At 40.9% G+C, this 18,496-nt stretch overlaps 1 protein-coding gene across 2 annotated transcripts; it reads left to right on the top strand.

Moving 5' to 3' along the window:
- Positions 1–10,190: 10,190 nt before the first annotated feature.
- LOC104860585 (putative inactive carboxylesterase 4) lies at positions 10,191–14,292 on the top strand. 2 transcript variants are annotated; one of them, XM_010621829.1, is made up of 2 exons: positions 10,191–10,403; positions 14,069–14,292. In XM_010621829.1, the coding sequence occupies exons 1-2, from the start codon at positions 10,352–10,354 to the stop codon at positions 14,275–14,277; spliced, it is 261 nt and encodes an 86-aa protein (XP_010620131.1). In that variant the 5' UTR covers positions 10,191–10,351; the 3' UTR covers positions 14,278–14,292. The 2 variants fall into 2 exon arrangements, with proteins under 2 accessions (XP_010620131.1, XP_010620130.1); XM_010621828.1 differs by having other exon boundaries at positions 14,066–14,292.
- The last annotated feature ends 4,204 nt before the right edge of the window (positions 14,293–18,496 follow it).

The following is an 18,496-nucleotide window of genomic DNA, read 5'->3' as shown; positions in this document are numbered from 1 at the left end:
TTTACAGAAGATTAAAAACTCCATTGAAAGTTTATGCAATGGAATAAGCCAATGTGAGGACAGAAATCCTGATATAGAACACAGGATTACAATAGTGACTAGGGAAAAAATTTTTCTTAAAAATAGTAAGGGAGCATAAGAAATCAATTCAACAGCTGCCAGACAATGCAAAGAAGAATAATATAAGACTGATCAGAGTCAATGAAGAAACAAGAGAGAGGGCAGAGGACATAAAAAGAATGGCTCACAAAAGTAATGGCAGAAAACTTCTGAAATAGGAGAAAAGAACTTGACATACAGATAACTGAGGCCTATAGGACTCCAACTAGCCATGATTAAAAAACATCTACACATAGGCATATAATATTTAAGATTCCAAAAACCCAACAGAAGAACAAAATTATACAAGCACTTAGAGAAAAGAAAAAAACACATACAAAGGAAAGCCCATCAGAATAACAGTAGACTTCTCAAGGCAAGAAGAGATGAGAATGAAGTATTTCAAGCCCTACAGGAAAATATCCTCCAACCTAAATTGATGTACCTTGCAAAACTCTTTCAAAATTGATGGAGAAATAAGATGTTTTCATGACAAAGAGCACCTGGGGAACATCATGAATACAAAGCCAGCTCTCCAAAAAAAAATGTTAAACAATATCTCAAGAAAAATCAATAAGGATCACAACCCCAGGAAGCCCAGCAGAATGAATCCATCCAGCATGACAAGAAATGAAATAAAAAGCTGGAGAATTCAACAACAACAACAAAAAGCCACGACAAGGATAAGTCAATACATATAAGTTATAACCATTAATGTTAATGGTCTCAATTCACCAATCAAAAGAAATAGACTGGCAGAGTGGGTCAAGAAGCAAGATCCAACAATATGCTGCACACAAAAAACACTTGATTCAAAAAAACCTCATAGGCTGAAAGTTAAAAAGTGGAAAACAATACTCCATGTGGTAGGAATCTGAAAAAAAAAGCAGTACTAGCTATCCTACTAGCAGATCAGGTGGATTTCAACCCAACACTGATTAAGAGGGATGAAAAAGGACACTATATCCTTATAAAGGGAAAAATCCAAGAGGAAGATATGACAATCATAAATATATATGCACCAAACACTTGTACACCCAGCTGTATAAAACAAATACTAACGGACATGAAAAATGAAATGAGCACTAATACAACAGTAGTGGGGACCTCAGTACCCCACTGTCACAAATAGATAGATCAACTAGACAAAAAATAAACAATGAACTCAATCAAATCCTTTAACAAATGAACTTGAAAGATGTTTACATAGTGTTCCAACCCACAAAATCAGAATACACATTATTTTCAGCTGCACACTGGTGGTTCTCCAAAATAGACCACATATTCATTCATAGAACAGAATTAAATGAGTGCAAAGGATTTGAAGTTATCCCCTGTATATTATCAAACCATAGTGTGGTGAAATTGGAGATCAATAGCAAAATAAACAGCAAGAATGTCATAAACACATGGAAATTGAATAAAACATTGCTGAATAACAAGTGGGTCACAGAGGAAATTAAAGAAGAAATAAGACAGTTTCTACAATTAAATGACAATGAGAATATAACATATTGGAATCTATGGGACACAATGAAAGTAGTCTTATGAGAGAAATTCACAGCACTGAACGCTCATATTAGGAAAACAGAGCTAGCTGAAATAAGCACCCTGACACTCAAGCTTCTAGGAAAAACAAACAAACAAACAAACAAAAAAAGAGCAGGAAAAACTCAAAGCTCAAGCAAGGAAGGAAATTATAAAGATCAGAGCAGAAATCAATGCAATGGAGACTAAGAACTAGAAAAAAATCAATAAAACAAAGAGATGGTTCTTTGAAAGAATAAAGAAAATTGACAAACCATTAGCCAACCTTATAAAAAAAAAAGTAAAGAAAAGGCCCAAATCTCCAATGATGAATGTCATTATAGTATATTGCTAAGATATACCAATGAAATTAATTTTTAAAAAGATTTATGAAGTATCAAGATGAATAGTGTAACAGAAAGTATCTCACCTGAGTGACATAGCTTTTGCCCACTCTTTACAGAAAAGAGCCTTATGTCACCCAGTGCAATCCCAGACATCCACTCTACCAGTACAGCTTTCTGTACTACATTCTAAACCTGATTAATCCCATGATTTATACGTAAGGCTGAGTGCAGAGGCCAGTAGGACATAGGCTTGCTCTTATCTAATGCCTGTTTTAACACATGTGCTCCATATGTGTTGTATGAAATGGGGCACTCATTTGTAGCCCCCAGATACACCTACTCTCCCAAGTCCTGCCTAACTTCATAGGATTTAAGGTCAGTTCTTAAGATTTTACACTCTAGATCATATAGACCCACATGAAAAAACATAGGAGGTTCCACAATGGAAAAATAAATATTCTCAAGCAGCTGGTACTTAAACAAAAAAGAGAAGCAACCCCTGCAGCTAAAGTGACACAGAGAATTAAGTTCATTAGAGGACAGATATAAAGTGCAGCTTGTAAGAGCCAGCTTCACCCATCATTTCTGCTGAGTCATAATGATCCAGGAATACACATCAAGAATATATGCAGCCAGCTGTGGGCAAGGTCTAGAATGGGCTGCCAGTGTTTGCAGACTCCAGGCACAAGAAAGCCTGTGATTAAACAATGAATTGAGAGAATAATTCATTTGTCCATTGGAAGCATGTCTTACTAAGGCAGCACTATACGCTTTTCATGGGCCAAGATCCTGGGCTATTCGCCAGGTTTCAAAGTCCATGTCGTTGTGAATAAGCCAGTATGGTTAATAGGGCTGTGTGTTAGTGTATATTATGTGCTAAGAAAACATCCTTCCTGTCTACTTAGGCAGATCCTCCAGATTGTCCCTTAAGAATGGAGCCAGGGAGACCAGGAGCCGCCATTGCTCAAGCACCAGGAGGGCTGCCTGGGCCCTGATCCACTGCTGGAAGGATAGCCAAGCCTTCCCCCACTGGGAGCCGCCATCGCTCCAGCACCAGGAAGGTAGCCATGGGGGCCCCTAAATCCCCACAACTCCCCTACACCCCCCCTCCGCTCTCACTCTCAGACCTCCTGATTGAGCCAGTCTTTGGATCCACTCTGCAGAGGCAGAGGTGGTCATAGAGGGTATTTTTCTGAGTTGCCAATGTTGAATATCTTTAAAGAAAGGGTGTGGGAAACCTGTAGTAGAACGGTGTGGAGTTCAACCATTCAGAAGGTTGGGGAACTGGATCTGGGCCTTGCAGCCTGAGATCAGTCTGCATCATGGGGTTCAGCCATCAGCTAACTGAGATCAGGGGTCTTGAGTCCTAGCTCTGTCTGAGCCCTCATCCTAAATGGTAAATATACTATATTGAAAAGTTTGTTCACTGCAGACATGTTTTGGATTGCTTCTTGATTTCAATTTAATTCAAATGGTTTAAGGGTGATAGACTAGTGACTACCACAGGTGGTCAGTTTCCAAGTTGTCCTTGATCATATTGTGTTGCTGGTTGGGATAAAGGATTGTAGTTGATTTGATAAGCTGTTTTCTCTGATGTTATAGAGATGAGAATGTCTGTGAGTTGTTAGAGACCCAGAAGCTAGGGCGCAGCTATATCAGGAAAATTTGGGTGATAACCCCGAGATTAAACCAAGGACAGCCAGACAACAAAAATAAAAATGAGAAAATACTTAAGCAAGACACAAAGACAGGCTTCCAGTTCACCCATGGCAAACAGTAGAACAAATGAGGATGAAAAGGCCGATAGTGAACCACCAGGACACCCTGAACTCAAAGCACAGGAAGTAACAAAACATATCAATCAGGCTCTAGAAAAATTCAAAACAGAAATAATTTCCCAGATAACCATAGAGATGGTGAGCAAAATGAAAGTCGTGATTCGAGACACTAGAACAGAAACTGCCAAAAAAAAAAAAAAACATGAGCTCAGCATCATGATAGAAGCCATGAAGGCCCAGAATAAGAAAGAAATGGAAACAATAAAGGCCAACATAGGAAAGAAATGGAATCCATAAAACAGATTCAAACAGATATACAGGAGATTAAACACTCCATTGAAAGTGTATGCAATAGAATAAAAGAATACAAAGATAGAATCTCAAATATAGAAGATAAGATTGCAGTCAGTGACCATGAAAAGAGAGGTCTCTTAAAATAGTAGGGGATCATGAGGAATTGATCCAGCAACTCCTAGATGATGCAAAGAAGAATAACATAAGACTGATAGGAATCCATGTAGTAGCAGGAGAAAATACAAATGACTTAAAAAAGCTGTTCACATAATTAATGACAGAAAACTTCCCAAACAGAGGGGAAGAATTTGACTTTCAGATAAGTGAGGCATATAGGATCCCAACTAGCCACAATCAAAAAAATCTACGCCTAGACATAATAATCAAGATCCCAGAAACCCAACAGAAGAACAAAATACTACAAGCAGTAAGAGAAAAAAACAAAAACAAAAACAACAAATCACATATAAAGGAAAACCCATCAGAATGACAGCAGACTTTTCAACACAAACCCTTAGGGCAAGGGGAGCCCAGAAGAGATATTTCAAGTACTGAAAGAGAACAACCTCAAACCTAGACTGATGTATCCTAACAAACTCTCTTTCAAAATGGATGGGGAAATAAGATACTTCCAAGACAAGGAACACCTGAGAAACTACATGAATACCAAACCAGCACTACAAGCAATTCTAAACAATATCCTAGAAAAAGACAATGAAGGTAACAACATCATGAGGCTCAACAGAGCAAATCAAAGAGGCAAGACAAGAAACTAAAAGGAGAAGGTGAAAAAGTAAAAAGAGTCCACAAAAGGCCATAACAGGACAATAATAAGTCAGTACATACCAGTTATAACCATCAATGTCAATGGCCTCAACTCACCAATCAAGAGAAATAGACTGGCAGAATGGAATAAGAAGCAAAATCCAACAATATGTTGTATACAAGAAACACACCTATTGCAAAAAAAAGCCCATAGACTGAAAGTGAAAGGATGGAAAACAATTCTCCAGGAGCCCAGAAAAAAGGCAGGCATAGCAATCTTATTTGCAGACAAAGTAAATTTCAAACCAAACTGATTCTAGTATTATAGATGTAGGACAGTACTGTATCATACCTTTGTGAATGTAAAATATCTTGTACCTGCTTTATGATACGTAGTAGTGACTGTGCTTTATCAGAGCTTTTTTTAATGATGTTACTCTAGAATGTTCTCTCTCCAGATGATGATTAAGATGATGTTTTTTTGTTATTAATTGTTTAATGGAATGTGCTGAATGTCTATAATTTTGTTCAGATGACTGCAGAACCTGGAAAAGCTGTTGCTGCTATTGATGCATAGCATACTGCTATTATTTGTCTTTTTATATAAATATAAATATATATACATATATAATTTGAATTTTTGGAAACTTTAACTGTGCTGTCAACTTTGGAAAAAGTTATCCCAATTTATTGTGTTGAGTTGGCATTGTACAGAAATTAACAGCCATATTGGTCTAGAAATGTTAATTTTTTCCCCATTTCTACAGGGGAAATGTGATGCATTAAATATGTAAGGTCATATCTACATGGGTTTGATTACAGAAACTAATAAAATATTCTCTAAATAATGAAAAAAATAGAATAATACAAGACTACATGAGCAAGGAGCAACTTAAATATGTTCAAGGACCATTTTCATCTTCAGAATTAAGGATTATTTTAATTTTACATCATTGCCCTTTCTCTTTTACTTTCCATTTTAACTTTATTTTAGGATTCCCTATTTTTAATGTTCATATAGAGATTTCTTTAACTGAAATACCGAATAGTTTCTCTGGTGTGAAAAACTATAATAGTACACAAGATCCTAATGAGATAATTAATAATGTGAAATAGGAAGTAAAGGGCTAAAGGTGTAGGGAAGGTGGGAAGGGTGGGGGAAAGGTTATAAGGGAGAGGAAAAAATATGAGAAAATGAAAAAATGGAAATAAAGTGTTTGTAAATGGGGAAGGGAGGAGGGTGTGAAGGGAGGGCAGGGACAAGGGGAAAAACTGAGAATCAAGACCTATCATGTAAAGGTACAGGATCCCAAGAATGAATGTAATTGTATTGTATACCTAGATTTTACCAATAAACTCAATAAAAATTAAAAAAAAATAATGGAGACAGGGAGTTTTTAGTAGGGTGTTCTTTATGACCTGGATAAATGGAAGGGAGGAGCAGAAGCCCAAGTCTATCTCTGAAAACAGCAATTACCTCTGGGGACTGATGCTGCTGTTGTGACAAAGACCTCCCCTTCAGTACAGAGCTCTCCCTCACCAGGCTTCCCAGTAGCTGCAATTAGTGTTGATGAAAACATCCTTTTTTACCTGGGGTTTCCAGAAGCAGCATGTCAGTAAAAACTTATCATCTTTGGCAGAAACTCAAGAGATTCTTTGAGATCCACTTGCCCTTGATGGCTACTAGTTGACTAAAATTTGTTGGCAGTATTAGCCTTCTCTGGATGAGGAAAATACTGTCATGTCATCTCGGGAAAACAGAAACCCATCTCCTCCTGGACCTGCTGCCTCTTGTGGTCTTACCTGACCCCCTTCACTCCTCAATCTGGGTCAATGTGCCAACAATACAATCCTATACAAAACTGAGGTGCTTGGACTTGAAATAAGGCTGGTGGTTGGAGAACTGCCATGATGAGTTAAGCAGCAGAAGCACTGTCAGCTGCAATGTGGTAAACGCCAAAAGCCTCTAGTTTTTGTTTTAATTTTGACAATGACTTGCTATGCAAACTTAGGCAATGTTTATTCATCTCAGAGCCTTGCTTTCCTCTGGTCAGAAGAAAAGCAATGGGTTAGGTTTATATACTAGTTGATTTGGGCTGCCATTACAATATGTAGTAGACTATGTGGCCTAAACAACACAGATTTATTTTCTTATGGCTCTGGATGCCAAAAGTCCAAGCTCAAAGTGCCAGTAGGTTTGGTTTTCTCTGAGGACTTTTTCCTTGGCTTGCAGCTTTCTTCTTATCTCAAACCATGTGCCCTTCATGGGCATATGAAATATTTTCCTAGGTATGCAAAACTTCTTCTTCTGACAGCACTGAAGTATAGCTCAAGGAGAATGGCCAGCCATCGAGAGCAACACCAACCTGGTTCAAAATTCCATGAACGAGTTTGCGTGACTGTGCACATGTGCTCATCAGAGTGATATAAGGCACCAAGTAATCCAAATAAGCAAAATAATCCAAACAAGGGAAATATTAAAACTCTCAACCTGCTAGATATCTAAAACTAGAGCTCATGTTTTCTAAAATCAAAGTATGAATTCTAGGAACAACAGAGGTCAAGAGTAGGAAACATAGCTGGGTATTTAGCTCAGTGGTTCTGCTGCCTGCCTCGCAAGCACAGGAACCAAGGTCAATCCCCGGCACCAAAAAAAAAAAAAAAAAAAAAAAAAAAAAAAAAAGAGAGAGAGAGAGTAGGAAACATTTATTAAGACAAAGAGAACTTCCGTCTAGAGAGACAGAAGTGGAACAAGAAGGTGGATAGCCTTCTCAAAAATGTTTTATGAGGTACACCCATGAAGTGAGGCAGGTACAAAATAGGAAAAAAATGTAAGACACAATGGAAAATCACAAAGTGTGTAGAGATGGGACAAAAACCACAATCAACTCATAAAGTTACAAATATGGTCACCGAAGTAATATTGATTAAATGAAGATCAAATGGGGAAACTACTCACATAGCAAGTGTACATGCATTTCCTAGAAGGAATAGGCTAGCTAGGGATAGTTTGTCCCCAATTAAGATGACTGAAGTCTTTTTATAATATCAGTCACTGCTATTCATCCCCAGGGGATGTAGACAGGTGTAGTAGTTTCTTTCTTTTTAGAATGTTGACCCTTCAGTGAATGTGCCTCAATAGTTTTCTGTGCTGAAGGCCCACCATTTTCCGAGTGTCTTCTAATAATTTCTAACTAATTTCACTGTCTGTAAATAGAGGGAATAGAAGCCAAAATGAAAATGTCTCTATTTCCCCGATTACAAGTCATTAAATAGAAGCTGACAAATGCAATCTGCCTGCAATTGTAAGGGTTAGCTGTGCAAAGCTGTACAGTGGCTCAAACACAACAGAAATGTATTTCTTTTTTCCTAAAGTCCAAAACACTGCGGTAAATTACTCTTATAACTTCCACACCCCCAGAGCAGCACTAAACCTGTGGTATCCCTCCTACAGTGGGCTGTTTGTATCATTGAGAGCTTTAAAAGGTCTACCATCAACGTTCTGGAGGCTGGAGCCTTTCCTGGAAGTGGTTGTAAGGAAGACACAGAGTGTAGAAAAGGCTCAGCTGCCTCATCATTACACTGGCCTGAAGATAGCCCTGTCTTATGTGGCTCTTACTTTGCCTCTAATTATTATTCTATACTCCCAGGTAAATACCAGGAGGAGGGGCAGTGTGATTACTGGCTAGGCTCTGTATTCCCAGAAAAATGAGCACCTCAGCCACACAGTCATTGCCTCCGGCAAGCATAGTAGGACTTTCCGAACACCTGTCTCCTTCATAGCTCCACATAAAAGCTGGACTTCCTGGCAGGCTGGAAGATCCAGGTGGGATCAGCAAGAATATGTGGGCACTGTAATGGGTGCAGATAGAGGAGCCCACCTAAGGAGAGAGGCTACCCCAGAGGCTATTCCTATGGACCAGTGAAGTGTGTATTTAGCACACCCACACCTTTGGTTTATCAAAGATGTAGAGCACCACAGTATAGTGGTCAAGACTACAGACTGTATGATCACTGTAAAGTCAGACTGAGGCACGATTGAGACCACCGAGGCCAGACAAAATATAAGTTGCATATGATTAGCTTATTGTTCTCTGGGTGCAGAAGAGCCAAGGGTGAGAAAGTCCTTGGCACTGATAGGAGGGTATGTGCAATTGATACAGGGTAGTGTAGGTAAGGGAGAGGGTACAGGTTTAGTAGGTGGAAAATTTTAATCTCATGGGTAATGGGCCTGGATTTGGCTGATAAACATGGTAGTGTTGAGAGCACCAGGGCAGCTGATGGCTTTCTGTTATCTCTGTGCTCCTATGGAAGCAGGTGATGGTTTTGCTTGGGCTGGGTTCCAACTCGCGAACCTGTCAGTCACATTGGATTTGTTCATTCATTAGCTCTTTCCAGGCACAAACACACAGCTTTGTATCCCCATAACTTGGTGCTTTCACATTCACTGCTACTCGCTGTCCCTGGTCATGGTAAGCTCCTTGAAAAGAAGGACCTTATCTTCACTACGCTTTTGTTTCCACAATATTTAAACAGGGATCAGGCATTGTGTTGAAGAATGAGTAGATAAATGGAGGAATGGATGACTAGAGACAAGGACTTTGAGAGATAGTGTTCATATACCATAATCACTTTCTGTCTGAAAATTCCAGCCATGGATGATAGTGAGTTCCTTTGTCCTGGTATGACAGGAGGCTGGACTATGTGGTAGGAATATTGTAGATAACTGAAGCATCAGAAAAGGAACTGGGGTGGGACATGGTGGCTCAAACCTGTAATCCGACCACTTAAGAGGCTGAGTCAGGAGGACTGCTGGGAGTCCGAAAACCAGCCTCGGCTACATAGTGAGTTCCACTTCAGTCTCAACTACATAGCAAGACCTTTTCTCAAAAAACAACAACAACAACAACAAAAAGGAACTGAATGAAAGCTATGATTGCAAACATGTGAACCTAGAACTCCGAAATGCTAGCCCAGAGAAACTTCAGATGTGTCCTACTCTTCTAGTGAGCAGCTCTACAACAAGTTACTTGCTCTAAAATATTCCTGCTTGCTTAGAGGACCCCATACCAAAGATTTGTCTTTCCTGAAGTAGCTGCCTGCTGCCATCTGAGTTTAGCAAGCTTACTGAAGCACTCTGAAGTTAGAGTTCTACAAGGGAGAAAGACTTACATGAGAAGTTGACAGAGGACATTTTGGCCATATGAAATCTGAGAGTTTAAAAAGGAGTGTTCAGCACCGTGCTTGACTCACAGGTACAAGGTCCTGAGTTTGATCCCTGTACTGAAAGAAAAAAAAAGAAAAAGAAAAACAGTGTTCAAATGAAACTAGGTCAACACTAGGTGGGTGTGGTTTGGAGGTTCCAAAGGACATTCAGAGACCTCATTGGATAAGGGAGAGCTCTCTTCAAACATAAGAGATTATGCAGTTGGTATAAGTGAGCAGGATACTACATGGGTATTAAACTCTTGGGCAGAAGCAGTATATGTCCTAGGCATAGCACAGAGACCTCACTGGCTCCAGATCTATCACCCTTCCGTGATGTGGCTGTATGCTGTGGTCCTGGCCTCTCTCACTGTTTGCACAGTTTCAGGTGAGTCCTTCTGAAATACATACATGAGGGTACATTCAGAAATCCGTGTGCTGAGCACAGGTGGGGAGGTATGTGTGTAGGGCAAGGGCTTGACAATTGCAGTTCTTCAGCAGTGCTTACACTCTGATTTGATTTGGAGGCCTTGAGACCAGGCAGCCAGCAGAGACTCAGGAAGAGAAAAACATCTGAGACTGCAGGCTTCAGGCCTCAGGCACAGGAAGGCACAGAGACAACCTCACGCCTCGCACATGAGAAATACAGAGAGTTTGCTTTCTTCCCTTTTTGAATCTTAGTCCAGATCTGGCCAAATCATGGGAGGTGCTTAGCAGAATACTGACTTGTATGTCTCTAGGGAAGGCACTTAACTGTGTTGTGCCTGGTTTACTCTAGAATAAGGATCCTACCATTCTACATAGTTCATTGGGCTGTATTAAAATGAAATAATTTGTTGTTTCTAAAGTGCTTCGAGTTGTTCCTGGTCTACAGAAGGTATAGGAAAGGGATGGACAAGCAAAGGGATTGATTTAAAATGAACTATAGTAATAGAAAATTTGACACATGGTATAATCAAATCAGGAGCCATTGTGTAAAGATAATCTGTTACTAACTGTTCCCCAGATGCAAAGGTATATCTATTGGTAGAAGCATGGGGGACACACCAGCGTCAGTCAGGAAGCAGAAGGACAAGGTGACGTGGCCAGACTCTTCACTGTTGTTTTCCCTGGAAGAGAGGAGGCAGAGGAAGATGGTGATTGGAGGTGGAGTTGTTTCAGTTCATTTGGGGGCTCAGCAGCTATCTCTGAACATCTCATGCCTTATGAGACATCATAAGGAAGTGGATGGAGTATGCGCTTTGAATTGGTGGGATCCTAAGAGTGAGAATTCCTCCAGGATTAGCCCACATCACACATCTAATCACCAGATAAAGAAAATAAAATCCACAGTTATCAGTAAGGGACCTTAGCATACACCTGTGCCATTGTATGGAGGGAGAAACGGATTATCTGGGGAATACACTTGTGCAGTGTCGGCCGGAAAATCATGGTGTAGTGTTCTATCTGGCTCCTGAAGCCAGAGGCAGTATTTAGGCCCCGCATGGATTAACTTCTTTCTGGCCATGTGATAGTGTGAGAGGCCTGGACCTGAGTGCTAGGCAATGAGAAAGGACCAAAACTGGAGTGGAACATTGCTTTACTGGTTACCACTGCAATTTCACTCCACTTTCATCTGTATGACGCCCATACAGTCTGCTTCCACTTGCGTAGTTTGTTCATCTGTTAAGAGGAAATAATAATAATCGCCTAAGCAAATCTTTACTGAGACATAAAAGGCACTGGAAAGCATATCCCAAAAATAGAGCTGAAAATACACATATTCCACATAATTTGAGTGGTAATTGCTGTTTCTATCATTCTTATTCATTACTTCTACTGCAGTAAATTTCATTATCACCTTGGGAAATCTGGTTTCTACAGATTTCGTCTGGATTAAAGGCCAGCACTGAGATAACACAGGCTGTACCTCATGATTTCTGATCTGATTGCATCCTTCTTCGCTTCTTTGAAGCCCTCAGTGCCTCTGCCACCCACTCCACACATTTTCCTGGGCTTCCACGATGCTGTGCCTTTCTCCAGCTTCCACTCTGGTGGTTGCTCTCAGTCTCTGTTGTAGTTGTGTTTGTGTTTTATTCTCAGCTCTTTCTCTTCTCCCAAAATGGTATGCAGTGAAGTCGCACCCTCACTGCAGGAGATGTCTCTCCCTGCCTTGCAACGCTTCCTTATACTTTTGAGATGCCTATGATGCAATGCATTTTCTGAAAAACATTTGCACTGACTTCCTCACTAAACATATTTAAAACGGAACCAGCATCATAAAACCATCGTTCAGTGCTTTTTCCCTTCCACAGTGCTGACAGCTGGTCAGGAAGACCAACCCCTTTAAAATGTCCCACTTACCTCTTCATATTTCTTCATAATTTCTGTCTTTGGAAACATGGCTCTATCTGCAATGCACAAACCTTGGGATGCACAAACATAGCGTTATGCAATGTTACCTCTAAATTTACAACTGAATGTATATTCTTCTAAGAAGTACATCTTGATGTTGATGGTAATAATTAGGAACCAAACATGGAAATGAGCAAGAATTTATTCTCAACGATACATGACATTAAGATAAATTTGTAATCTGGCATTTTCGCTTGGCAAAGACTTTCCTCTATTTCTGGATATTCTCCTTGATATATTCTTCATCTGACAGCAATTTTGTACCCTGATACACTCAAGATCTTAAGGTTGAAAAGTCAGAAGTGAAAACTCCTGAGTCAATGCATCATAAATTGGGCAATGTCTACATGTATCCTAAAATGTTCACCTTGGTGTTGTTTGGAATAACGAGCAACAATAAGAACCAATAATGTAATTTTTCACATTAAGAACATGGTGTTTGTTGCATTGCAACACAGATTCCATAGTGCAACCTGTTTTCTCATGACCTGGTTGTCATTCCATGAGCCTTTCTTCCACTGGATTAAATGTACTCTACTCTCTGGACCCACATTTTGTGGAAATGTTCACATGTTTTCTATATCCAAGGAATAACACCCAGAGAACAAAAGATACAAATCATCTGTGATGAGGGACACTCTTACAAAACAAAGTTAGAAAGTCTAGGTAAGAAAAATCTTCAGGGATGACTATTACCAGTGGTCTGATAACCCACCTGTCTCAAGAAAGATGATCACATCAGTTCACTCTGCTTCTGCATCAGAATCAGGGCTGATAAAGTTTCAGGAAAATGAAAAAGAAATTTTTTCCTTACAAGAAAGGAGCAACAAGAGCAGGCAAGAACCTGGCCCGAAATCTCTCTCCACTCTAAACGTTTCTGCTCAGAACCAGAAAATCAACATTCCACGGTCTCATCGTGTCCTTTACTCCAGAACTGCTTATCTGTTCTCTACATGACACCCAATCTCTCATACCAAGGCCCTCCCTGACATGAAAACACTCATTCCAGGACAATTTTCCACTGCCATGGACTTCGTGTGGTGACATTCACAGCAAATTCTCTCTTCCTCAGCAAGTCTCTGGTTTCCTTCCTTTGTGTATTCTCTCGGGTCTGCTTTTTATAGACCCCTCCAACTTACGCTTATTCAGCCTCTCCTGCTCCAAGTTCTAGCTGCTGCAGGAGGTCCTCATGCAGAAAGCCTTATTGCTTCTTTCAACTCCTGAAACATTCTCCCGGTTCCACACCCAGGACACAACCTTTGTCCTCAGCAGCTTGGACCCAGTACACCTGTGCCCTCCTGAGGACGGGAGACACCACTTGTCCATCCTCTTCTCCAGCATGCAGTTAGACTCCAGTCTCCCAATGGATAAATGTTTGCAGAGGTTTCTAAAAGGGAAACCAACTGTCTGAGAACCTCTCCTTTTATAGTGGTATTTGGCTGGATGCATTTCTACCTTTGGTTCTACTTTACTCCCTCAGCCCTCTGAGTTAGAAGGGACAAATTTCCCTTATGCATATTTTATAAGAGAAGAGATAGAGGCCTAGAAGCTTTAGGTGACTTATTCAAGGTGACATGCCTGAAGAGTGGCACAACACCTGGAATCTGGGCCTCACTTCTCCCTTCTGACATGATCTCAATACCTCTCCATGTCCAGCAGGACACACATCCTCACCACCTGTGGTGGACACCGTGCATGGCAAAGTCCTTGGAAAGTACGTCAGCTTGCAAGGAGTTGCACAGCCTGTGGCCGTTTTCCTGGGAGTCCCTTTTGCCAAGCCCCCTCTCGGATCCCTGAGGTTTGCTCCTCCACAGCCACCGGAGCCATGGGACAACGTGAAGAACACCACCTCTTACCCTCCCATGTAAGTAGGTGTGGGTGGCTTTGCCATTTCTCAGTGCAGATATTTATGTCAAACTGTTGCAGAAGCAGGGAAGGAAATTCTCTTGTTAGCATGCATTTTCTCCTGAAGTCCTCATGAACACTCTAAACACTTGTAAATATTCCATATCTGTCTCACCTTTCTGGAGTCTTTTATTCATTACTTATTTATTGAGCATCTATTGTGTTCCAGGCATGTTTTAGCTTCACAGAATCCATCAGTGAACAAAACAAAGCTCCATTTCTTCAGGAAACTTACATTCTACAAGTACAGATACAGAAAAAACAAAATGTACATCGAATCAGAAATGGTGTGACATGTTATTATGTGACCTGTAAAGGGTGAAAAGCTGTAGGTGGGTAGAGGAGGAAGATAAGAAGTACTGATCTTATCAGTGCTCAGACTGTGACCTTCGCATGGCCCAGAGGTAGGTGAAGAGGTGCACTGGAAGCTGCATGACATTGCAGTTTTCAACTGCCAGGTGTGTCTCCACGCCTGCTGATCAGCAGAGGGGTGGTTGGTGTGACTCAGTAAGGCTGGCCACTCAAGTGTGAAAGAACAAAGTCCTCAGGTTGCTTCACAATGAAGGAAACTAGATTTGGCTGAATTTCTTTCTTCATTTCTTCCTCTCTTGCTCTCTCCTGTAGTGGTTAAATGTTCTTCTCCTCTAACATCCTTTATTCCTCGCTTTTAAGTCTACTGTACTTATTCTAGGTGTGCTGCTTAATGGCGACTGGACTGGATTGAGAGACACCTAGGAAGTTGTAAAGGACACGTCTGGGTGTGTGTGAGGGTGTCCCTTGAGGGTGGCAGGTGGAAAGGAGAACTGCTGGGTGACTTGAGCCCCGAATGGGAGCAGTGCTATCCACCAGGTGAAGGATGTAACAGAAATGGTTCAGAACACTTTAAGTTTGGTTTCTAGAGGACTTTTAAATTTGTAAAAGGAAAGTAGAGAAGACTCAGAACTTTGTAAGTGGAGCCTTAATGAGCTCAGAAGACCAGAATTCTGGTAGGAAAACAGAGGTTTCTAAAAATAAATGAAGGAAACTACTGAGACCTGGGTTAGAACCCATGTACGTTAAATTCTGAAAAAGTATGTCTATAATTTGCCTAAGTCCTAAGACTTTTCAGGAAGTTGAGTTTAAAGGTAATGGACTAGTTTATCAGGCAGAAAAAGTTTTGAAACAGCACAGTAGTCAGTTGGTAGTTGAGGTATTGCTCACCACTTTTAGCAGGATTTGCAATAATAATAAAGATCAAAGAGCAGAGCTAAAGTTGTTTGTAAACTTGTAATTTGATCAGGATTAAAGCTTGTGCAATTGGAGGTCTGAAGAACATATGACTGCTGAAGAGATTGTTGCCATTAATAAGAATTCAGGATGGCTGTATAGAGGAGGAAGCACAATGGGGCTACTCAGAGAAATTAAACTAAAAACACAGGAAATTGGAAGAAAGAGAAGAACATACATTTTGATAACAAATGAAAGACACTTTTATCAAACACAGCATTGGTACAGAGCTGTATAAAATGGCACAGCAGCCCACAGAGCTGCTAGGGGCACTGGCCCAGGTCCACAGTACGGGAACTGCCACTCCACGAAGTTCCAAAAAAATCTGTGGACTTCAAAAGTGTGGCAAACTCAATCCACACAGAACAGATGTGGAGCAGAAGGCCCTTGCCTCTTCAGTGCTGAAGACAGAGGACTCTGAAGCCTGGCAACAGATCCCACCAGCACACACAGGGGTTAGTGGCCAGGAAGCGCTCCCTCCCAGCAGGCTACCAGTGACTTTTCTTTTTTCTTTGTTCTGCACCATAGCAGCTACCTGAAACCTCTAGCAACAAAACACATGGGGTCTGCAGTGGTGGCTGTAAGGGCAGTGAGTGGAACTCCAGGACCCCACCTGCTCAGAAACCAGCAGGCAGCAGGAGGGGATATGGATCTCAGACACAGGATTCAAGCAGCTGAGCGCTGGCAGGACAACAAGTGGAAAGTGAAGTCAGCTATTCCCCTACCCTGTGACCAGCAGTGAGAAAGGAGCCAGAAGAGTGGAACAGAGGAGCCTGTGCAAGGGCCAAAAGGGGCCACCTGTACACTAAGAAAATTAAAAATTAGAAAAGAAAAGAAAAAGAAGCCAAGTACTTTGCACTGGGAAAGAATAAAGATACCTTAGGACATCTCAGGAATTAACAAGACCCCATCCATCAGAGGCTCGCAATGCAGAAGTATGAAGCTTTCATCTGATCCGAGAGAGCTTGAGCCCCCTGCTCCACAGGGCCACCTTCAGAATTGTTTCCCCAGAATTCTTTTCACGGTAGTCTGCCATCCAGGCATTCACAGCCTATCAAAGCCTTGTTCAGCGAATCCCTTCCACAGGTGAAGCTAGTTGTACACCATGGAATCATCCATGTGAAGCTAGTTTTGCAGTCATATGTAATGTAAATTAGGAGCTCATGTAGCTTTCCAACTAGACTACGGAACGATCACTTTCAGATCACAGCACAAAGCCCTGCAGAGAAAGGAGTCCTGTCCTAGGAGTATAGGAGATGTCATAAGGGGGGTCGCTGTACGGAAATCTCATTTCCTCAGCTCAGGGTGTCCCAAAGTCTTCTGGAAGGGGAGTTGTGCCAAGTCCTTGTATTCTGCATGGAAGAAAACAGAGAATCCTAACTTTACCCATGCAGTAACTCCAGTGTGTGAAAGGAGAGCATTCCTATTGCGTATTCTGAAGACTGCCTGTACCTAAATATTTACACTCCTGCTGACTTGACAAAGAAAAGCAGGCTGCCGGTAAGCTTGAGGACCACTGGTCCAGACTTTTGCGCTCCCAGCATCCTGGTGCTGTTGCAATAGATGACAAAGGCAGCTTGGGTCAGGGAATCTGTAAGTGAAAACACGTTCAGAGCCTGGAGCTTCCTTTCACCACAGGGAATACGTGCTGTCCTTACCTCAGTTTCTCCTAGTGACTCCAGGTCTCCAGGAGGGCATTGCTGTCTACGTGGAATGACCTTTTTAAATTTTCTAAATGATAACTATAGTGATACAAGGGCAAGAATGATTCCTCGTAGTTATTAGATTATGAATATATGGAGAATCTGACCCCCAAAGCAGTTAAAGAATAATTTCCTATAATTATATCTGGGAGAATGAAAATTGAAAACCCATCCTCCCTTTATGTGCAGGGACCCAGAGGCCAAGAATGAGGAGAAGGCCACACAGTATAATTCTCAGTGCAAGATATTTCCTCTTCTGATTTTCATCCCAGTGTTCTTTGATATGGAATAGGAACTGGAACATTTGTGTCACGTTTTTTTCAGCTTTAATTGAGTTTATTGGTACATTTTAGGGATACTGTATAGTTACATTTATTGTTGGGATCTTGAACCTCTACATGACAAATGTTGATTCTCATTTTTTCCCCTTACCTCTGCCCTCCCTTCATACCCTCGTCCCCTCCCCATCTACAAACACTTTATTTTCATCTTTTCATTTTCTCACATTTTCTTCTTTTCCCTTATTACCCTTCCCCTACCCATCCCACCTTCCCTAGCCCTTTAGCTCCTTTCTTTCTATTTCTAAATGTCAGTAATCTTATTAGGATCTTATGTTTTATTGCAGATTATTCACACCAGAGAAACTATTCGGTATTTACACGTGTGACTTATTTATTTCACTTAGGAGTATATCCTCAATATGTATACATTTTCCTATGAATGAATCTATTTTCTCGTTCTTTATGGCTGAGTAATATTCCATTTTATAGAAAAGCCACTTCTTCTTTATCCACTTTCCAACGGATGGGCAAATGGGTTGTTTCCAAGATTTAGCTATTACCAACTGTGCCGCTATAAACATGGGTGCGCATACTTCTCTGTGATATGATTCTTTTAGTTCTCTTGGAAAGATACCCAGCAGAGGGATGGCTGGGTCAAATGGAACCTCCAGTCCAAGCTCTTTGAGGTATCTCCATATTGATTTCCATAGTGGTTGCACCAGTCTGCACTCCCACCAACAATGGAGAAGGGTTCCTTTCTCCCCACAACCCCGCCAACATTTGTTATTGTGTGATTTCTTGATAGCAGCCATTCTTTGTGGGATGAGGTGGAATCTCAGTGTTGTTTTCATCTGCATGTCTCTAATGATCAGTGATGTGGAACATTTTTTTTCATATATTTACTTGCTGCTTTTACTTCTTTGTCTGAGAAA

This window comes from Fukomys damarensis, unplaced genomic scaffold (assembly GCF_012274545.1).
Source record: "Fukomys damarensis isolate Sample0158 unplaced genomic scaffold, DMR_v1.0_HiC HiC_scaffold_32, whole genome shotgun sequence".
Taxonomy (NCBI): Eukaryota; Metazoa; Chordata; class Mammalia; order Rodentia; family Bathyergidae; genus Fukomys; species Fukomys damarensis.
The sequence above is the reverse complement of the archived record's forward strand: the minus strand, read 5'-3'. Positions and strand labels throughout refer to the sequence as shown.